This window comes from Nomascus leucogenys, chromosome 22a (genome assembly GCF_006542625.1).
Source record: "Nomascus leucogenys isolate Asia chromosome 22a, Asia_NLE_v1, whole genome shotgun sequence".
Taxonomy (NCBI): Eukaryota; Metazoa; Chordata; class Mammalia; order Primates; family Hylobatidae; genus Nomascus; species Nomascus leucogenys.
The window spans coordinates 133,102,153-133,125,079 of NC_044402.1; the positions used below are offsets into that span (position 1 = coordinate 133,102,153).

Here is a 22,927-nt window from a genome sequence, read left to right on the forward strand (position 1 = left end):
GCGGAAATAAGATGTGCCCAGGAATTTCTAATACAGGGTAGACAATAAGTGATACTATGGGAAAGGCATGTAGAGTGTTCTTGGAGTTTGGAGGAAAGAAGGAATTGATTCCAGTTTGAGGAATACTGCCTTGGAAGAGATGGGTTTAAGATTTGATTTTAAAGAATTTGGCCAGGCCTGGTAGCTCATGCCTGTAATCCCAGCACTTTGGGAGGCCAAGGTGGGAGGATCGCTTGAAGCCAGGAGTTCAAAACCAGCCTGGGCAACATAGTGAGATCTTATCCCAAAAAAAGATTTTTTTGGAGTAATTATGCATACTTCTTGCATTTTTATTTCCCTCTTGTGGAAAAAGAAAAAGCATATAAGAATTTACCCAAATTGTACAAGGAGGGTTTTTCTTTTCTTTCAGTGTATATGTTAAGGAGTGGTTTATCATCAGGACTATCTTGGGTTAAGGCTTCATCCGTGCTCACTGGATGTGTGACAGTATTTAAAGTCTGTCATTTTGACTCTGTAGGTCTGGACCTGAAAAATAGAAATAAAGTCTGTCATGTAATTCAGGTCATTAGGAAATGGCTCACAATATTAAATGCATCACAGATAAATAATTACATTATGAATCCTTTTATCAAATTGAAAGCAGTGTTTCCCAGTGATTCTTAGCCTAATCATTAACAACATTGAAAAGTTCTTGAAGTCAGGGTGACTAGGAAGGCATCATCTTGAAATGGAAAGAGCACTGGACTTGGTAATCAGAGATCACCTATTCTGATGCTTGACCCTCTCGGTTAGAGCAACTCAGTCCTGAAACTTTTCTCAACTATAAAACAAGTTGTTGAGATGATTTCTGAGGTCCTTTCTGCACCTCATATTCTGAGTCTGTGAATGCTTATTTTTTTTTGTTTCAATTAGAACTGTCAAATCTTTTAAAGTTTAATAATATTTCTCAGGCCAGGCACAGTAGCTAATGCCTGTAGTCCCAGCACTCTGGGAGGCCAAGGAGGGAGGATCACTTGAATCCAGGACTTCAAGACCAGCCTGGCAACAGGGTTAGAATTCATCTCTACAAAAAAAAGTAAAAAAAATAGCTGGGCATGGTGGTGCCCACTTGTGGTCCCAGCTACTCAGGAGGCTGAGGCAGGAGGATTGCTTGAGCCTGGGAGGTCGAGGCTGCAGTGAGCCATGATTACACCGCTGCACTCCAGCCTGGGTAACAGAGCAAGACCCCATCTCAAATGATGAATGAATGAATGAATGATAGTCTCGAGCTATTTAACTTCATCTCTCTTATGGTTTGCATATAAGATTGTGCAGTGGGGCTGGGCGCGGTGGCTCACGCCTGTAATCCCAACACTTTGGAAGGCCGAGGCAGGTGGATCACCTGAAGTCAGGAGTTCGAGACCAGCCTGGCTGACATGGTGAATGGTGAAACCCCGTCTACTAAAAATACAAAAATTAGCCGGGCGTGGTGGTGTGTGCCTGTAGTCCCAGCTACTCGGGAGGCTGAGGCAGGAGAATCGCTTGAACCCAGAAGGCAGAGGTTGCAGTGAGCTGAGGCAAGGCTGCACCATTGCACTCCAGCCTGGGCAAAAAGAGCGAAACTCCATCTCAAAAAAACAAACAAAAAAAAAGATTGTGCAGTTTAGTTGTAAGATTGGGGAGACCAAACTGTTAAAGTGATTATTGACTGGGGAACTGGAGATGGTTGGCATACTTTGTCCTCACCTTTCAGTTCCTTATTCACAATGAGCCACTAGTGGGTGTACTTGGTTCTAGTGGGTATATGTGGTTTTATTCAACTATGTTAGGGTGGATAAAAGTTTAGATTATTGCCGATTGTATTCGTATGACAATTTACTATTCCAAGTCACTATATGCAGCTAAGCTTAGCAGTTGCTGAGTATAAAGCACTGCCTTGAAGCCCTATAGATGGTGTTAGTTCTGACTTCTTTTTAACATGTAAGATGCATCACATGTTCTTGTGCCAGAGAGGAACTAAAGGGACAGCCATTTCACACAGTGTAAGGTTGATTTCTCCTTAGGTGCTCCCCAAATCTAGAAGTATGACCTGAGTCTTTGTCTACTCAATACCCATTGTGAGCTCCATAGTTGTGGTATCTTGCTGTATGTTGATTTAGAGCCTGCTCAGCAGGTTGGCAGATACCAGCTATTTCTCATCGGAATGTTCCATGTTTTCTCTTTCCTCCTAAAGTGTGCCTCTTCACTGGCCAGTACTTACTAGGTATCCTCTGTAAATAAGGAAATAATCTTTCCTATCAAGACACTAATGAGCCTGTAGTCCCAGCTACTCGGGAGGCTGAGATAGGAGGATCCCTTGACACCAGGAGTTAGAGGCTGTGATGAGCTGTGGTCATACTGCTGCATAGACCCTGTCTCTTTTTTTTTTCTTTTTTTAAAGGAGGGGGGGTGACACTAATGAGAAAAACGGGACTACTGTGATGAATACAAATAAGCATATACTTGATGGAAAAATATAAATCTAGTTTTTTCACGGGATTGTGAAGGAGCGGCAAGGAGAAACATAATTTTTCTAGCTAAGAAGAGGGCCTTAAACCCTAGCTATGAGAAGCTAAGTCCTGTATGATTTTGGATTGGCCTGGACTTAGCAACAGCACCATGATGTAGAGTGGTATGTGTGGTACATGTGGTTGATTCTATCACTTATGCTTAGTAACTAAACAGGTCTAAGAGGTATTTCATTCAGCAAATGCTATATTTGCCAGTTAATCTTTGATCAGTAAGTGATTTGGTTCTAAAAAATGCATTCAGGCTGAGGCTGTGTGACACTTAATATACCTCCAGGCTAAAGAGTTTCCATTTTGCAAAAATCTGGTCCACTGCACGTGATGACTACCCTGCAGCTTGAGTGGGAGAGTGCGTATTAACATGGTTTCACCAACTAAAACTCCTGGCTGAGGCTTGCATTTCTCACCAAAGATTTTATTCTTGTATTGCCAATGTTACATTTTTTCTTTTGTCAAACTAGATGATATGCTTTTCCTCTAATATGTCTTCCCTCACAGTGCCACACATGAAAATGAGTCCTCTGAAAAGGACAGCCTGTAGTATAGTGTCTTCCATGCTTATGTTCTTAACTAAATCTCAACCTTGGGATGCATTCAAAGAAAAATAAAAGGCACATCTTTTTTACTCTGGGGTCTTCTCTCTGCAGGTGGAGCAGTTCTGGAGGTTTTATAGCCACATGGTACGTCCCGGGGACCTGACAGGCCACAGTGACTTCCATCTCTTCAAAGAAGGAATTAAACCCATGTGGGAGGTAAGGAGTAATGGCTTCTGACTGCTTTTTTGAACAAGTTTGGGTTTTTTTGTTTTGTCTGTTAGCCCAGCCAAAGTTAAAAGTATTTTAAAGTCTTCTCTCAAAACTGCATCACTCTTCAGTATATCCCTGGAACCCGAGCCTCTAGAGAAATGCACTGATGCCATTTTTTGTCTTTGTGGGTTGGTGCTGGGTGTTTTTTAAAGACTGTTTTATGACTAAAATGGTATTAGAACATTAAAGGATTTTTGTTTTCAGTTGCCTTTATCCTTATAGAACTTGTTTGTGTGTGTGTGTGTAATATTTTTACATAGTACACATATGATTAAAGTGGGTAAGAAAATAAGTTTAAAGGCAGTAACTGGAGACCTAGAACTGTTTGCAGAGCCAGTGTTCGGCTGCACCCTGGTGTAATGCATCTTCTATTCTGATGCCATGGCATTTTTCGAGAAGACAAATGTGGTCACATCCACGCCAGCCATCTTACACAGCTCCTCATTGCTCACATGATCTTGCACCTCATTTACCTTTCAAGCCTCATCTCCCGTCATCTCTAAATCTTCCCTTTCCTGCGGGTGGACCCTCCTATCAGTTTATGCACAGACATGTTCTTCCCAGTGCCTGCAGTGCCCTTCAGCTGCTTTTCCTGACTCACTCCTGTTGCCCTTAAGACCCACTTCTTGGCAGGGCATGGTGGCCCATGCCTGTAATCCCAGCACTTTGGGAGGTCGAGGTGGACAGATCACCTGAGGTCAGGAGTTTGAAACCAGCCTGGCCAACATGGTGAAACCCCGTCTCTACTAAAAATACAAAAATTAGCCAGGTGTGGTGGCACGCACCTGTAATCCCAGCTACTCGGGAGGCTGAGACAGGAGAATCACTTGAACCCAAGAGGTGGAGGTTGCACTGAGCCGAGATTGTGCCACTGCACTCCAGCCTGGGTGACAGAGCAAGACTCCATCTCAAAAAAAGAAAAAAAAAGAAAAAAAAAAGACCCACTTCTTGACTGTTTCCAACTGTCTTGTTCTTCCTTAACATAGTGTGCATATCTGTTAACAGCAGCACTTATAATTACAGTAGCATTGCTGTAATTAATATCCGTGGCTGTCTCTTCTATTAGACTGGATCTGAGTAGAGATTGGGGCTTCAGCCAGGCGCAGTGGCTCACTCCTGTAATCCCAGCACTTTGGGAGTCCGAGGCGGACAGATCACGAGGTCAGGAGTCCGAGACCAGCCTGGCCAATATGGTGAAACCCTATCTCTACTAAAAATACAATAATTAGCTGGGTGTGGTGGCATGGGCCTGTAGTCCCAGCTACTCAGGAGGCAGAGACAGGAGAATTGCTTGAACCCGAGAGGCAGAAGTTCCAGTGAGCCGATATCGCACCACTGCACTCCAGACTGGGTAACAGAGGGAGACTCCATCTCAAAAAAAAAAAAAAAAAAAAAAAAAAAAAAAAAACCTAGATTGGGGCTTCACGTCTGTGTACTTGGTATGTAGTGACAGTCAGTACTTTTTTTTTTTTTTCTTTTGAGACAGAGTCTTGCTGTGTTTCCCAGGCTGGAGTGCAGTGGCACGATCTCGGCTCACTGCAAGCTCTGCCTCCCGAGTTCATGCCATTCTCCTGCCTCAGCCTCCCGAGTAGCTGGGACTACAGGCGCCCACCACCATGCCTGGCTAATTTTGTTTTTGTATTTTTAGTAGAGACGCGGTTTCACCATGTCAGCCAGGATGGTCTCGATCTCCTGACCTTGTGATTTGCCCGCCTCAGCCTTCCAAAGTGCTGGGATTACAGGCGTGAGACACTGCGCCCGGCAGACATTCAGTACTTTTAGCAAGTAAAGGGATGATCTGTGCTTGAAATATGACATCATTTCATTTTGATTCCTAAAGTATTTCCAGTAGAGGGGATTATTTTTAAAAGGTCTATTTAGCCATTTTAATAAATGGCTTATGCCAAGGATCCCAGCCTTGTTTTTCTTTTTTTCCCCATTTCTTCTCTCCCTAGTCCTACCATCAGTTTTTCTATAGAGTTGAATAATTGGAAAGTGATATGACTTCTTAGTGTTTAAGAGATTCTTGGCTTTTTACTGCCTTCATACAAAAAAAAAAAAAGCTGTGAAACCATATTTTAACTTCAGTGCTTTCTGTCTTTTTACAGGATGATGCAAATAAAAATGGTGGCAAGTGGATTATTCGGCTGCGGAAGGGCTTGGCCTCCCGTTGCTGGGAGAATCTCATTTTGGCCATGCTGGGGGAACAGTTCATGGTTGGGGAGGAGATCTGTGGGGCTGTGGTGTCTGTCCGCTTTCAGGTAAGCCACCCATGGGCCAGGCTGGTTTCTTGTGTTGCCTTTGCTTTCCTCGCTGCCTCTGATTTGCTTTGATGATTCCTTCTGTTCCTCTGGTAGGAGGACATTATTTCAATATGGAATAAGACTGCCAGTGACCAAGCAACCACAGCCCGAATCCGGGACACACTTCGGCGAGTGCTTAACCTACCTCCCAACACCATTATGGAATACAAAACTCACACCGACAGCATCAAGTACGTGTTGGGGGGTTATGGGAGGACGTGTCCCTAAGCTTAGCATAAGTAGATCTGTAGTTGGGCCCAGAGGAATATGGCCGGACAGGAGACTTACTTGTGGAGAAGGGACAGACCAGGCTTTCCCTCTAGGGCTTCTGGCTACTTGCTGCAGTTCTTTGTCAGCGAGGCTCCCTGCCACCTATACTACCAGGTGCTTTGTAGCAGAGAGAGCCCGTCTGCAGAAACCCAGTTGCACTACCTGGGCTTGCTTAATTTCTACAGGCTGTCTTGTCTTTCATATGCTAACCACTATCTTAAAATGAAAGACAAGTGCTTTTCTTTTTCTTGCTGTTTTTTAAGATAATTTCACCCTGCCCACCCTCACCCCACTTCTGCATGTCTTTTTAACTGGTTAGCTTCAGTCTGTTTTCTTTGTCCTGGGATACTGACTACTTATCAGGAATGACTCCATTTCCTTGTGTATAGAGCTGACTCATAGAAGAAGGGGGATAGTGTGTGTGTGAGAGAGCAGAATCAAAGGGAAGCATGAAGGCCACAGGGAAAATAAGCTTTGCAATCTCCCTAGGACTCAGGGAAATAGAGCTCTCTGTCCACAGTGAGAATCACTGTTAGGCTTGCTCTCCTCAGTGACTGAGTGTCAGAAGTAAGCTCAGGCTATTGTGAAAAAGTGTGGGGAGTGGCTGTCAGATTGTCTCAAAGCTGGAGGGAGAGCTAGCCAGCTAAGAGTTAGGACTCTTAGGTTTAGTTCTCTCCTATGGCCCCATACCAATATGTGCCTTTGACAAGTGTCTTTGCAACTTTGCTTCAGTTTCTCCATCCGTAAAGTGGCAGACAGTACTTTATCTAACAAGACTATTGTGAGGCTGATTTAATCTTTAACTGAGGGTCTTCAGATGGAGAATGCTCTTACAGGGCCAAGTAGTAGTATTGCTATCATCATCATCATCATTAGTAAGAATATCATCATGTTGTTATTATCGAAGGCTAGTAGTGAGCCCAGCAATTATGTTCAGCAGACAAGACCATTTGGGAATCTCTTTCCCATGCATTCACAGATAATGTTATGAATGGAGTTGGTTTAAACCAGCTAAGCGCCAGTTTTTAAGTGGGAACACTGCTGTGGGAGTTGGTCCATGATCAAATGGCTGGCATGACTCATCATAGTCACCAACAGTTATTAGCCAGCCATGGCCCTGGTTGTTTGCCTTAGCAGTCCTGTGTTAGCGTTGGTTTTCTCTAGGCACATTTTTCTTATTCTCTATTCTGGAATAGAAGTAGTTTCTGACCTCTAGCCACATTCAGTCCAGGCTGGAGAGCTCTACCCTTTTTCTAAGATTCTTGTTTTCAAGGTTTCTAAATATCCCCTACTCCCACTCACCCCCAAAATAAGCTTTTTACCTGGATAGGAGAGGGAAAGAGGTATTTTTCATCAATTCTCCCCTTCTCTGCTCTTCTCCCTTTCTAATACCATAAGGCAGTTCTTCGTGACTTTTACAGAAACATATGTACACGTCCTTACAGAGTTTAGGAGAGCCTGTGGGCTTTTTGCCTTAGTCTGCTAGAAAGACTGGCCTGCTGCTCTCTGCTTTATCCAGAGGTCTGCCTCTGGGACTTTAGCCCTGTAGCTGTAGAGACCAGAAAACCAACCCTCTTTGAGACCCAGATGCTACTTTCCCTTGCATCCCCCTCTCTTTCCTCTCCCAATGAGCCAACCTTTTGCACTTCCACTAGAATGCCAGGCAGGCTGGGCCCCCAAAGGCTCCTTTTTCAAAACCTCTGGAAGCCGCGGTTGAATGTGCCATGACCCTCTCCCTCTCTGGATGGCACCATCATTGAAGCTGGCGTCATCGGAGTCTCTTGTTCTGTTGGCGTGCTACCTGGAAGATCCTTCTGTCCTGGACAAGAGGAATTGGAAGAGCATTTTATGTTTTAAGAACAGGCTGACACGCAGCAGCTACAACAACAGCTGAGATCACTTAATAAATGGTGCTAAACTAGCTTGTCTCATGCTCTTGCTCTTTATGGTGCATCAAAGATGTGGCCTTTCGGACTGACTGTCACCATATTAAAGGATGGCACAGACTTTTCCATGGAGGGCCATCCGGGGAATGCAGCCTCATTTCCTCATTGTGTAGTGTCATGTGGTATTTTGTTCCAGGACTGCTGAGGCCTGACATAATAAGGTGACATCTAGCTTAGAAAATAAGACCCCATTTTCTGGTACTTAAATTTGAGTTCCCATCTAGTCACGCTGATGACCAGAACAGAGTGATATCTGATAGAGAATTCAGCTTGAAAGTTTGTTCAGGTTGGAAAGGGGGATCCTTGGCCTTTGCTTCGCTGACTTCCATTCGCCTTTACTTCAAAGAAATCTCTTGCTTGGAGGTAAATCCCTGCTTCTGTCTGCGTGGCTGTGTGTATATAGCTTCCTTGCTTTGTGCTAATGGGGTCTTCTCACTGGGGCCAAAGCTGCCCAAGCCACAGCTCTTTTCCAGCCTTCTCCCTTCTGCTTTCCCTTTAGAGCCAGGTCATCTTCCTCTTTGAGTTAGCCCTGCTTGCAAGATCTCAGGGTTACAGCCCTTCCCTTTCTCCTGGGCCCGGTGTTACTGCACATCAGGATCTGGGGTAGGGAAACGTCTTCATCCTGTGTGAGTTTGCTCTGTAGGATATCTGACCGTAGCACATACGGACCCCTTGTGTGCTTTGTGGCTTTGGCTTGTATGTGCTGCAGCTTGGCCTTTAGGCCCCTAACCTGCATGTAGAGTTTCAGCAAGCCTCATGCTACTTTAGGTTTTCTTAGGAGCTACCACCAAAAACATAATAAACAATCATTTTTTTGCAAACAGTGGGTCAGTCTGCCTGAGAGGATCCATGAAAGTGGCTGTGGACTTAAGGTTGAGTTTTCCAGAGTGGCTGTTCCACTTTGGCGGTGATACCCTGTGCTTGTACCATCCTGACTTACCTCTGATCTCCATGTGGCCCAAGATCCTGCATAACACCTATTGGGATTAGCACTGTGGGCTCAGTATTCTAGGGGTGTTTGTGTCATTGCATCTTTGTTTATTACATATCCAAAATTGGTTGAAGTACCTATAAAATGAGAGATTTGCTGGAATATGGAAAGGCCCATTCTCTATGTTTTTAGTATTTGTCAAAGAATTACCTTCTCTGGCCCTTTCCCTCTTGCCTTCAAAAATTGTTACATACATTAACCTTAATTTCAGCTGTATTGTAACTGCTCCAGGGGATAGGCTTGATGTCACCTCCCAGAGTAAGAGTTGATTAGAAAGCACCAAACTGACCTCGAGACCTTCTGATCCTTGTCAATATGAACAAAAGTCAGAACTATTTCTGCTTTCTTCTATTCCTTGTGGCTCTTCCATGGATATGGCTTTGTTTGAGCCAAGGAACAGCTGCTACTGAGACTTAAGAATTCCAAGGAGGCTGGGCGAGGTGGCTCACGCCTGTAATCCTAGCACTTTGGGAGCCCGAGGTGGGCAGATCACGAGGTCAGGAGACCAGCCTGGCCAACATGGTGAAACCCCATCTCTACCAAAAATACAAAATTAGCTGGGCATAGTGGCAGGTGCCTATAATCTCAGCTACTCGGGGAGGCTGAGGCAGGAGAACTGCTTGAACCCAGGAGGTGGAGGTTGCAGGGAGCCGAGATTGCGTCACTGCACTCCAGCCTGGGCAACAAGAGCAAAACTCCATCTTAAAAAAAAAAAAAAAAAAAAAAAAAAGAATTCCAAGGAAAATGAAGGGGAAGAAGGAGCCAACATACGTTTTCCTCCGAGTACTCTGGAGATAGGGCTGCTGGTGGTGAGGGAAGTTTTTTAGGAATATCTTAGATTTTTCAGTCAGGTGTTCCTGATTCCTGCTTGCTATTTTTGGCCCAGTTCCCAATGTCCTTCTTCAACCGTTGGGTTTTTCCAGCCTTTCCCCAATCACACTGCTTGTGGCCTTTTCCTGCTGCTCCCCTCAGTGTGCTACAAGGCACTGCCTGCCGCACAGAGCAGGTGGGTGATGAGCTGCTGTGCTGCAGAGGGCTCCTGCTCTTGTTTATTGCTGACAGTTCACCCCTAAGACATGGACAACTTGTTAAACTGAGTTCCTTTTAATGAGGCCAACTTGTAGTCGAGTTTTCATAGATGTGGGTTCCCCGTGTTCTCTGCTTTGAGGAGAAATCTTATAATACAGTCAGAATCATGGGGCTACCAGGATAAAACTGGGCTCGGAGCCATATGAAACAGCAATGTCTTTTGTGAAGAAACTCCTCTTTGGATTAGTCCCACTGATTCCTTTTGTGCATTTAGCCTGGAATGGAAAAGGAAAACAGGCCAACTTCCCATAGGGGGCCATAGCACTGGGAAAGACTGGCCCAGCTTCTCTGCAGGAGTGGAGGGTGGGTGATTCTCTTTATTCCTTTATCTTAGAGGAGAGACAGGTCAAATTGTGGGGACTTTCCCACATCTAGATATCATTGTATTTCAACACTGAACTTTTATAGGCAAGGACCAACCCATTCCCTTCTCCTGGCATGGCTAAATCATAGTCCAGTAGCACCAGGTTACCCCAGCTTAATTGCTGGTCTGGCTTTGCATCTGTGATGTGTACCACCAAACTGGTAGTCAAAGCGAAGAGACCCCAGATTAGCAGGAGACTGAGCCCCTCCCTAAGTATAGAGAGCCAGTGAGTGCAAGGCTACGAACCTTGCAGGCTTTGGGTAGAGGTAGGGGGAAGTGTAGAATTGCGCAGGATTTGCTTTCTGGTACGTGAGATGGGACAAGAGTGGTCTTAAAAGAGCTCTTTGTTCCTCTGTCTTTTGAATCTGTTCAGAATTTCTCGTTGGCTATATTAATCTCAGTAATTTTTTCTGTTTTTAGAAACTCCAGTCATTTATGACACTTTTTACATTTGACTTGTTCTTTCTTTACCTTTAAAAGAAGAAAGTTTTAATATTACCCAGTATGCCTAGAATGCCAGATGGAAAATAGCTAGACTATTCACACCTAGTTTTAGGTGGTAGATTTGCCTCTTGGCCGAGCTGTGGGCCTATGAGAATAACAGTGATTATACCAAAGATTATGGCCCACTATTTTATTTCCGCTGAATCCATGCGAAGGAATTTCTTGTTTTTTTGTTTTCATTTTTTTTTTCTGAGATTGAGTCTCACTCTGTCACCCAGGCTGGAGTGCAGTGGCACGATCTCTGCTCACTGCAACCTCTGCCTCCTGTGTTCAAGCGATTCTCCTGCCTCAGCCTCCCGAGTAGCTGGGATTACAGGTGCCCGCCACCATGCTTGGCTAATTTTTTGTATTTTTAGTACAGATGGGGTTTCACCATGTTTGCCAGGCTGGTCTCAAACTCCTGAACTCAGGTGATCTGCCTGCCTCAGCCTCCCAAAGTGCTGGGATTACAGGCATGAGCCATGGTGCCTGGCCATGAGGAAATTTCTTAACCCAGGTTCTTCATGTTGAGGTTTAACATATAGTGAAGATACTAATGAAGAAACTGGGAGGGGAATGTAATACTGGAATGGAGTAAGAGGGAGCTGTGAAGTCCATATTTCTTCAGGTTCTTGACAGAGAGAACTGCTCGGTGTAGGCTAGTGTAAGGATGGCCCTTCCTGGAAATAAAAGGATAAAAGACATGAAGCTTCAACACAGCCATGTAATTTCTTGTTGACACCTAAGTGGTTTAAAAAGGAATTTAAATCTCACCATTACCGTGAGGGGTTTCCCTGGGTCATTGCCAAAGCATTGGATTTTGCTTTGCCCTTGTCTTCATTTGGAGTAAAGAGTCAAATTGCCTTCTGATGTCACTCAGGGATTCACAAAGTACATCACATCACCATCTTTCCAGAAAGAGCTCTGAAATAGGTGTCTTGCTGTGGACACTGAGTTTGGGAATTGACAAAGACTGGCACACTTGTTTGGCAGTCTTACATTTTTCCTTAATTTAGTTAGCACATAGACTAGGAGCTTTGGTAATAATTCTCTGAAGAAACCATGAACTGCAGATCTACCTCCTCTAAGAGGTAGATGGTTAACTTATAAATGTAGTGTATTGCCACCCTGGGTACTGTGTCACCAAATTAAACCAAGAACGGAGTAACAATAATGAGGAACTTCAGACTTAGAAGCACCATATTTTATATATAATTCCCAAGGAACTCATCATTTTGGGGCTGAAAAGTGGCTAGGGCTTAGGAAGGAAATCAGCTCCCCTGAGAAAACTTGAGTTTCAGCCTCCAGGAGCATAGGGGGTCTGATTTTCTCCGGTGACTAGTCCAGCAGTCACCAAGAGTCTTTTCTCTGTGGAGCAAAAGGCCACGTACCCCGTACCCCTTCTGTCACATTTCTTATCCTTTCCCAACCCTAATTTCGGAATTAAGCTAGTCAGCATGAAAATTGTAATGGGCATTGTTCCCTGGAAGTTTTGAACTGCCATGACTTTACATTTTCAGATAGTAGTTACATAAGCACTTAAGAAACAGGTGGAACCTGACACATTGAAGGTCTGAGTGTAGAAGGGTTAGAAGGTCAGAAATATGAAAGCAGAGAAAGTGTGTACTTTCCTCCTTGCATCTTTAGACTTCATAATGCTGTTGGGAACTGGCCTTTACCCTCAGTGAGGCCTGATGAAGAAAAATTGTTTCTACCACCTGTGCACACATAGCCAAGGCAGAAAGGACAGGGAGTGCCACTGTAAATTGGAAGTGTTTTTGGTGACAGTTGTGCATCAGCTCTGACCTTACTGGCCTCCCCTGGAGCCTTGTTGAAGGAACACTGGTGCAAATCCTTGAGGGAACAGGGGCAGACTTCTCAAGTGAAGCAGGCAGAAGTGCCCGCTGGCCCTGAAAGGGTAGACTGCACTGCTCCTCGGAAAGGAAAGTCCAGTGGGACCTCGCTGCTCTGCTCCCAGGTACCTGTGGCTCCACTCGGCTTGGAGGGCATCTGAAGGGGGATGTGGGGTTATTGTGTCTGCTCTCTGTGTTCAAAAGCTTTTGATCTGAATGTGGTATTGTGTTTTTTGTCTCTGGTTTGCCAGGGCCTGGGAGGAGTTTCATGGCCTGGTGAACAGCAGCGGCCGCTGATCGGACGCTCCCCCTCTGTCTCTCACACTCAGGGTAGGGCCTTGTCTATCTTCTCTGTAACCCTGTGACATACCTCTCATCCATAGGACCCCTCTTCCCATTTACCCCCAAACTTGCCCCTGCCAACATTGAGCCTCAGAGAAAAACATAAGTCCCAAACCACTGGATTCTCGTCCTCCCTGGGTCCCGTGTCTCCTGGTGAACCCCTGAGCAGGCTACTTCACCTTATTATGCCCCTATTTTCTCATCTGGAAAATGAGGCTCCGTGGATGAACAAGTCTCTGAGATCTCTTTTGATGCTAACATTTCATGATGGTAAATGTGCCACAGATGCTTTTTCTTTTTGCTCAAATGTGGCCATTTTTAAGCCATCTGGCAATGTCCTGTGACTAAAAGGGCAGTTCCACAGGCCCCAACATGAGTTACATGAGAGGTATGTCTCCTGTTTGCTGGTGTCGTGTGTCAGTTGTGAGGAAACAGTAATATAAATTCAGCGTTTCAGCAATGTCAGTAACGGGGCTGGATTTCAGGGCTGTGTGAGTAGCAGTTGTTCCAAGCTGTACTTTCACTAGACCAGCACAACTGTACTAGCAGGGAGAGGCACTGCTATACAAAGACTGGGGCAACTAAAGCATTGACTTTGGGAATATTTGTATTTCAGTTAAGGGAGTATCAAGTCCATGTTTCTGTAGCAGAGGGAGCTCAGTAAATTTATTGTGAATGAGAGGAATGGATGAAAGGCCAATATCTGCATGTGCTGGAGATGACAGCCTTTTCCTGGACATCAAACTACCCCTGCCACTAACATCCCTAAGAAATAGAGTATTTCTAAAATTGGAACAGAACATGTCAACTGTAGTAGCTACCTCAGAGTTCCCCCTTCCCTAGAAGGAGATGAGCGTTTTCCAAAAAAGGAGACCTGCATCCCTCATGTGGGCTAGAAGAGACAAGATGACTAACTGTGAGGGACAGCAGCAGCAGGTGGCCAGGGGCCTGAGACATGGGCTAGAAGAGACAAGATGACACTCTGAGGGACAGCAGCAGGTGGCCAGGGCCTGAGAGCTCGGGGGTGTAGGTATGATATACAGATAAAACACAGTTGCAGAATTCCTGCACACACAAGTCATGCCACCCATACCTTTTTTGTTTTGATAGTTCGATTTCTTTATTATAAATTCAGTCTTCTGGTGGTTTAAAATTTAAAATGATTCTCTTTAAGATATAGTCAACATTAGTGCCTGGTATCATGGCACATGCCTATTGTCCCAGCTACTTGGAGGCTATGGTGGGAGGATCACTTGAGCCCAGGAGTTCAAGGCCAGCCTGGTCAACATAGTAAGACCCTGTTTCTAAATATATGTCTGTGTATGTGTGCATATATATAAGTGTCTGTATATATAGTCAACATAGAATTCCAGGAGTGCTGCTAGTATACACAAAGAGGGAGGAAAAAGGTACCAGCTCTAATAGTATATAAATCATTGATTTGTAGGCTAAAAAAATAGCAAATATTTGAAATAAGATATTAAGTTAAATTTTCAGAAGCCAGGTGCTATAATGGAGCTGTTTTTAAAATACTACCATATTTAATTATTTCTAAGATTTTTTTGGCTTTTAATTTTTTTTAATCCTGTTTCTTCTGTAAGGCTTTTAATATTCTTAAAATTGGGGTGCTTAGCTGGGCGCGGTGGCTCACGCCTGTAATCCCAGCACTTTGGGAGGCCAAGGTGGGCAGATCACGAAGTCAAGAGATCAAGACCATCCTGGCCAACATGGTGAAACCCTGTCTCTACTAAAAATACAAAAACTAGCTGGGCATGGTGGCACACACCTGTTGTCCCAGCTACTTGGGAGGCTGAGGCAGGAGAATTGCTTGAACTCAGGAGGCGGAGGTTGCAGTGAGCCAAGATCATGCCACTGTACTCCAGCCTGGCAACAGAGCAAGACTCCATCTCAAAAAAAAAAAAAAAAAAAATTGGGGATGTTTACAGTGAATGTGATTTAAAAGGGATTTGTCATAGTTTAATGGGCAGTGTTTACTTCTTAAAGTACATAAAATGATGTACCTTTAAAAATTGATGGCATCTGAGGTTCAGTGAAAAGTCTTTAAAATGAAAATGGAATAGTCAGAATGGAAGAAAACTCAAAATAAGTCCTACCCCTCTTGGCAGACACTTGGCAGCTTTAATCCCCCAGGAAAAATATCTTTGAATTGCTGTAAAAAGCCATATATTTGCATAATTGCCATTTCGTGGTCTCTTTGTGACCCCCATGTCTTTTTTATACAGTGTGGGAGGCAGACAAAGAGAACACTCGTGGTTCAGGTATTTTCCTTAAAGCACAGGCTTGGAAGTCCATGAGGAGTGTTTGAATTTAAACCAAAAATTATTCTGAAAGTAGGGGGAAAAATGAATTTACACAGCAACAACAAAAAATCCACTCACTTCATTGTCTTAATAGACTTGAAAAGGACTTCATGTTGCATCTCTATTGATTTAACCTCGCTGTAAGTGAAAGAGATGTTCGAGAAGATATGCATCCCTAGCTTACGTTTGTTGGGTCTGCCATTTTAGAGGCCCCTTAACATTTTAGCCGTCTCTCCCTTTTCTTTTTCCTCCAAATAGATTGTGATCTATAAAGAAATTTGGCAGAAAAACTGCTCTTTAAATAATTCTTCATGAATCACAAATATTTTTCCTCAATTTATCTGCTATTTTATGTCATTACATGTGACTGCTAGTATTTTAGGACAATTTCATTTGACTTCTGTTGCAAATAAGTATTGCCCTTTTAACTATGACTTCAGTCAAACTCTTAGTGAGCTGATAGGAAAGGATTCTGATTACTTAGCTGTCTGGGCTGGTATACAAAGAGCAGTGAGTCTATATTGTTGGGAAATGAAGTTGGAATAAAATAAAGTTGAAGATGAGAGACTGGAATTTGCCTCACTGAAACTGGAAAGAGTTTGCAGCTTTACTGAATATGCAGGGAGAGAAGAGGAAGCCAGAACTGGCCTGGCGTGGACAGCTAATGGCCAAAGAATGTTCTCCTGAAGACCATGTGCACTTAGGTCTACAGGACCCCTCAGAGCCAATCTTCAGAGCAGAGACATAGGTAGCCTTCCTCCTTGGATGACTCCCAGCTTTCACTTGAGAACCCAGAATCACTCAGATGCCTTTGCCAGGCACCAGCACAGTGGCAGGTAACTCCAAGAGAGGGGAGGACATTCTGAATGACCACTTTGCCCCCCTGTCATCCATTTTCAGGAGTTAATCTCTGCTGTAGCTCATTGTTTTCAGAGTTGGAACTTGTCCATTTCTCTAAAAGTACTAAAAGATGACCATTTAAGGTAGAGCAGATTGGAAAGCTGTTTCAGAGTATTTGGACAATGATTTTCCCCAAGATACCTGGGAATGTGAAGTTGGAAGCCAGTCTGAATGGGGCTCTCGGATATTTCTGAGACATCATCAGGACAAAGGAACATCCAGTAGAGAAAGAATTTTTTCTTCCAGCACTGTGGGACTGTCAGCTTCTGTGTCCTCTTTGGTGTCCTAAGCATAGCCCATGCGCTGTCACAGCTTTGCCAGATTGCTAGAGGGCTAGCTTTCAGGAGCTCACCGTGGATTTGCTAAATTTTAGTTTGCTTTTAAAAGAACAGAAGCACATTGTTTTTTAAAGGGTCGCCTGTGGCCTCTGCCCCTTCCTGTCTACATTCTCCCTTTCCCTGCCTCCTAATCTCTCTGCCCTGAGCCCAGGGTGAGGGATGTGATGGAGTATCACTTCCCACCTGCCTTGAGGTGAACACATTCCTCAGATCAAATTTGGCATCAAGCTGTTCTCAACCCACTTTTTTAAAGAAGGCTGGACCAAAGCCATAGGGCTTCACTGCCACCAGCTCGTGTTAGTCTGTCACTGTCAGGGGCAGGCCACCCCCATTTGCTGTTCTGTTTTCCTCTTAAATCAAACTGGAAAAACTCAGCTGGATTCTCCTGGCTTTTCCTTTACTCTTCTCCTTCCCCCTTTTCACTTTGCAAGTGGACCTCAGAATATGATTTCTTAGGTTTTCTGACTATAAAGTTGTCTATAATAACAAAAATATTAAGTATCTGAATGAGGCTGGGCACAGTGGCTTACACCTGTAATCCCAGCACTTTGGGAGGCCGAGGCGGGCGGATCATGAGGTCAAGAGATCGAGACTATCCTGGCCAACATGGTGAAACCCTGTCTCTACTAAAAATACAAAAATTAGCTGGGCGTGGTGGTGCATGCCTGTAGTTCCAGCTACTTGGGAGGCTGAGGCAGGAGAATCGCTTGAACCCAGGAGGCGGAGGATGCAGTGAGCTGAGATTGTGCCACTGCGCTACAACCTGGTGACACTCCATCTCAAAAAAAAAAAAAAAAATCTGAATGAGAAAGTGTTTTTAGAGCTCTCCAGTTTATCTGCTACAGAGAAAGAATTTATTTCTGGCCCACCTAATACAATAGAGGAATTCTTCCAAAAGATAAGATGACCTGCTTATGGTAATGATTACCCTGAAAATCCTTTTTCCATCACTAAACAGCTGAAAGAGTTGGGGCCAGCCACTTGCCTGCCATCTCCTTTACTCCAAGATAGATAATTCTCCAAGTCAGCAAATTCTCTGCTCCTACCTTCCCATATCCCTGCCTTTCTAGTCTCTTTTAAAAAGAAGAGCAGAATCCCTACTGATAGGCTTGTGGTGTCCAATGATTAGATGGGCATAGAGGTGCCTGTAAAAGGGAAGAAATGGAACAGAGCCATCTGTTCCTGTGTAATCACTTTCTTTAGTATTAAGTGTAGGTACAAAAAAAAATGTCTTTTGTAATGCATCTCTGTAACACAGCACATTTTCCCTAAGAGAATTCAGAAATAACACACACACACACACACACACACACACACCCACACCAGTTATGCTTGCTTTTCTCTGTGTTATGATCAGATATGTTCCTTATCCTCTGCTAGCTACTTGTGGCATCTCAGAGAGGTCTATCCTTTTGAAAAGAATTTTTTAAAAATACCATTAGCCTTTTAAAAAGATGACCACCCTATTAACTTTGTTTTCAACCTTCAGCTCTTTAGTTGAAGTGCTAAGTAGCCATTGATAAATGAACCACATGGTCATGCATGCTAGCTGTAAAATTCCAGCGGACTTTTGAGATAACATCAGTTTATTCCAGCCTGAGTTCACCTATACCAGCTCCAGTTTCTCTTCTCAGTTGTCTGCAGTCATTCTCTTTGTGTGGTGGGGGGCTGTTGGTCACTGTCAGCTGACCGCCATCATGGAGGAGGATCCGTTAGCCAGTAACAGAAAGAAACTGCTGTTTGGCTGGGCTGAGCATATTCTTTCCTTAGCACATATTTACTGTGAACCAATTGCCATATGTCCCATTAATTATAATAATTTTAAGACAGGTCAGGCTGGGCTTGTAATCCCAGCATTTTGGGAGACCATGACAGGAGGGTCACTTGAGCTCAAGAGTTCAAGACCAACCTGGGCAACATAGTGAGATACTATCTCAAAAAAAAAAAAAAAAAAAAAAACAGAAAAGAAACAAAAAAGTCAGTTAAAGCCAGAGCTTCTAGAATGTCCCTTTAAAATCAAAGAGAAATAATGACTCCAGAATCCAGGTAAAATTTTCTGACAAATTGAAGTCCAAAGCACTGGGCAAGGGCAGCAACTGGTTGCCTTTAAAGTCCCTGCCAGCCTGAAATGTTGAGACTCAGATGGTGACAGGACCTGCTAAGATGTCATTAGATTTCTAGGGTGGGACAGGAAAGGTCACTAGTGGCTGGTCAAGCCTGTCTACATCCAATAAAAGGCAATCAAGAGGACATATATTGGGATCCCCCACATACATACCACACACACACACACTTTCAAGAATTAGAGCCATGTTTCTAAAGTAAAGTGAAAGGTACCCAGATTTTACTTCCTGGAATATCCTTTCCTTCTGTAAGCAGCTCTAAGTTTTAAACTGAGGATTCTTATTTGGTTGGTTGGTTGGTTTTGGTTGTTTTTTTGTTCATATAAGACCAGATGAATCATACAATGTTTTCAAAAGTGTGTGTTAGATAAAAAGAAAGGGGGGAGAGAGAGAGAGAACGTCTCCTTCTCAGGCTTCCTCCATCTGCCCAGTTTCTAGTGTGCCCCTTCCACCTCCACTGCCCCAGGTAACCACTGTTGTTGGTTTCCTGTGTAGCCTTGCAAAGTTCATAATGTATATATGAGCAAATATGAACCTATAACATTGTTTCCTTACCCCCACTTACACAGAAGGTAGCATACCGTGTGCACACACTACACCTTAAGCTATCAGTTTATCTTGGAACTCTTTCCACAGCAGTAGAGAGCTTCCTTGTTTTATTTCTACAAATGTGCCCTAGCATTAATACTTAACCAGTCCTCTCTTGATCTGCATTTGAATTGTTTCTAATCTTTTGCTGTTGCAAAAAATTGAATGGAAGTTTTGCAAGGGACTTGGGAGGTGGGTTGCCGTTTTGGCATTAGATTGGCAAGTGAAGAAGGCCCCGGGATGTGTCATGGAGACCCCGAGGGCTGATGAGTCAGCTTCCCCCTGTATATGTGTGCTTCTGTATAGATGATCCTTGTATTGAACACTCTATTTTCTCCCATTTTTTTCTTTCAGGGACAATTCAAGCTTTCGAAATACAAAAATCACATTGTGAGAGTACACAAGCTGGCAATAATCCTTTTCTGTATGTGTGTGTTTGTCCGAAATGGATGGGAGGCCTCCAGCCAGTCCTTCCATTGCTCACTGAAGGGACGTCCCTGAGCCATGCGCTCCCCTTTTGCACTCATTCCTGGAGGACGGATTCCGCTAGACACCCTCCAGCATCGCTGACTTTATAAAGCGGAAAAATGGAAAACGTGACTTTGTAATAGACAAACATTGTTTTTTAATGGGGTTCCGTGGGGGGCATTCAGCCTTTCTGTTTGCTGTGTGCTGTCCAGATGCCTCTTGGGCATCCTGTTGTTCTCTTCCCGTGCTGTACGAAGGGTACCGTGGCCATGTGTACATGCCAGAGCTGTTGATGAGAGTTACCAGTATTATGAATGTCTGTGCATCCAGGAAAAGCGTGCTGTTGGAGAGTCCCAGAATAGCTGTAAATGCTCTCTTCTAGCTCTGCCATTAAATTATTGGGACATTTTGTTTCTTTCTCTCCCCTCCTCCAAGCCCACCACTTTCTGAAGCTGTATTACTGATGTGATGACTGTCCAGGATTTTGTATCATCCCCTGCCTTATGCCCTCCAGTCTCCTCTCCTGTGGGACTCTCTCCTTCTTAGGCACAGCTGCACTTAGAATTGTAATCCAGTGGCTCTTACTGGTTTCACTGAGGCAGCTTAGAGGGAATGCCTTAGTAAACTGAACTGGAGCAGAATCTAGTTTGATTAGAAGCTAGATTATAATCTAGGTTCCAAGTACAGAATTTGGAGCTGAGGACAGTGACTGAAATCATTTTCCCATATGAGCAGACCCTGTGTGTCAGGCCTGTTTCCCATGTGAGCAGAGCCTGTGTGTCAGGCCAGGCCTGTTTCCCATATGAGCAGAGCCTGTGTGCAAGCCTGTTTCTGGCATGTCCCTCATTGAGGAAGGGAAGCAAAAGCTGGTTATTGTCAGGCCTATTAACACTTAATATGCAAATTCTATCATCCTGAAACTGGGGCATCTGAGGAAAAGGTGACCTTGCTGGATGGCTTTATTTGCGTGGCTCTGCCTGTCTGCAGTGGTTGAGTCCTCATCACCTGGTATGTGTATGAGCAAATGTGTGCTGATCGTGATGCCCAGGCAGAAACCTCTTGAAGACTACTGCAGGCATGCTTTAAAAATGACCAGTCACTCATCAGAGAAGCTGGGTGATCTGACTCCAGAAGGACTGAAGTCAGAGAGGTCAAAAGAGCACCTAGGATTCAAATAAATTGAGTCAGAGTCCTATAGCAACCTCCAAGTAGCACTGTCTTACTTGGCTCTTGTGAGCAAAGACTGCAGTACCTTAAATTAAGGCCTCTCTTTAAAACATATCCTTGAAGACTAGGGGATCCTTGGCCACCTGGTCTCAGAGAAATCATATGAGAGTAACAGGCATTTTCTTACTGTGTTTATATTACACTCTTCCTACTTTTCCATTCCTGAACACCCTCTAATTACCACTGTTTTGGGGATGCTTTTTTCCTGAAAGAACGGGGAGTACAGGGGCCAAAAGGGAGGTGCTTCTATTACAGGTCAAGTTAGATCAGATAAGAAGATCTAGCAGTGATTTAAACTCCAGGAATATGAAGAGTGCATTCTGATGTCCAGACAGTTGTGGAGGGCTTGGCAAATATAAGAGCACCATTGGCTACATGGAGAGCAAAGGCTGTCTTTGAAGACCCCAGGGAGGTCTTCACTTTTGCCTAAATTCAGATTTGCCATGAAAATTCCAAAGAGAGCAGATATTTGGATTTGCCCTCCTTTGGGCATCTACCTGACTGTTGTGTGTGTGGGAAAGTCAGTGTGTGTGTGTACAGTGTGCTTAGGAGTGAGTGAGTGATCAGGCCTACTGGTTAGGTATGTTGTCCATAGTTTTTGTTGTTGTTGTTGTTCAGAGTTTTGAATCTTATGTTTTCTAGAGCTGCTCATGTTTTCCCTTCCTCTTTGTCGTTGTAGTATTTGACAGTTGTCTTTTCCATCAAAAACATACTGGCCCTAGGCTGGTTAGAGCAAGGGGTTATGCCTGTTAGGCAGCATCTTACGCCCAGTGTTCTCCCAGATACTCTGCCTAACAGGTTTAAGTGGGAGATTAAATAGTCAGTTTATCTAAACCCTCTATTTTTCCAAACTAGCTTGAGAGGTCTTTTCATCTATTTTTACTCCAGGGGCCTCTGATATGCTGAGATATGACACAGTTATGATTATGGTATCACCTGGTATAGAGACAAAGGGATAAAGGTCTACCAGGGCCAACGTAACCAGAATGTGAGGAGAGTGGAGAGTCGGTCTCCACTTTGCACAGTTGGGGCTGTTCTCCTCTAACCCCTTTGCTGGGTTTTCTGTTTGAAATTGGCCCCTACTCCTCTCCAGTGTCTGCTTTTTGAATCCTTCTGTTTGTGTGTGTGTGTGTGTGTGTGTGTTCCCTGTGATACTGGCAGTGGCAATAATTTTCCACCCAGAGAGAAGCTTGTGGTCCACAATGCTCGAAGAATGAATTTCCAAGTATTTGCCAGTGGAAACGGAGCAGAGGCTATGACAAGAGTGATTTAGTGTTGCACTTTCAGAGCAATTATCTACTGCAGTAATAAATGGAAAATATCAGCAAGAACCAGGTCGTGGACTTGTCAATACAAGGGAACCGGGGTACTGTTACTAATTCTACCCTTCAGTGTATGAGTCTCAATCTTAACTGCATTCCAAAACAAAATATGTGGAATAGTTCAGGCAATGTCAATCTCAATGACACAAATTTATTGTGAAAATATTCTCTGATATTAATCATTGCCACATCTCAATTTACATTTTTATTATCAAAATATACTTGGTAACGCTTCTTAACCTGGGGTAAGGAATATTGGAATGGAAGAAAGTTTAAAGAATTTGATTTTGATGTAAGAAATCACTCGGCCTAAGCTTGGAATGTTTTAGTTACATTAAGTAGCTTAGCCTATAGAGGGACACATGGGGCATGGCGATGGCTGGTGCCCCCATGAAACACTGAGGGAGAAAGAGGCTTTGCTGAGCCTCAGTTATTGTTGACAAAGGATTTAAAACAATACAGTCTTGAGACTTAGTTTCTGTAGATAGAAATCTCCTCTCTGTGTCTGTCAGTCATGGTCCAAATAGGAGACAGAAACCATGTCAGTTATTTCAACAATGTGATAAAAAGAATTACTGACACAGTAACCAAAAAAGCAAAAAACTCACACAAGAATTAAGGGAGTAGCAACTTCCAGAAGCGCTCTG

General features: G+C 43.9%; 1 protein-coding gene across 4 annotated transcripts in view; it reads left to right on the plus strand.

Annotated features, from left to right (window-relative positions):
* Positions 1–22,289, plus strand: part of EIF4E2 (eukaryotic translation initiation factor 4E family member 2) — a 32,259-nt gene extending 9,970 nt beyond the window's left edge. For 2 of the 4 annotated variants that reach the window (XM_012500981.2, XM_030802746.1), the window contains exons 4-7: positions 3,194–3,298; positions 5,461–5,613; positions 5,710–5,846; positions 7,581–7,846. In XM_012500981.2, coding sequence (XP_012356435.1) covers positions 3,194–3,298; positions 5,461–5,613; positions 5,710–5,846; positions 7,581–7,653 — 468 coding nt within the window. In that variant the 3' untranslated portion in view covers positions 7,654–7,846. Of the gene's footprint in view, positions 1–3,193; positions 3,299–5,460; positions 5,614–5,709; positions 5,847–7,580; positions 7,847–12,902; positions 12,982–19,617 lie in introns of those variants that run through there. The other 2 variants (XM_012500982.2, XM_012500985.2) reach the window with 2 other exon arrangements.
* Positions 22,290–22,927: the final 638 nt, after the last annotated feature.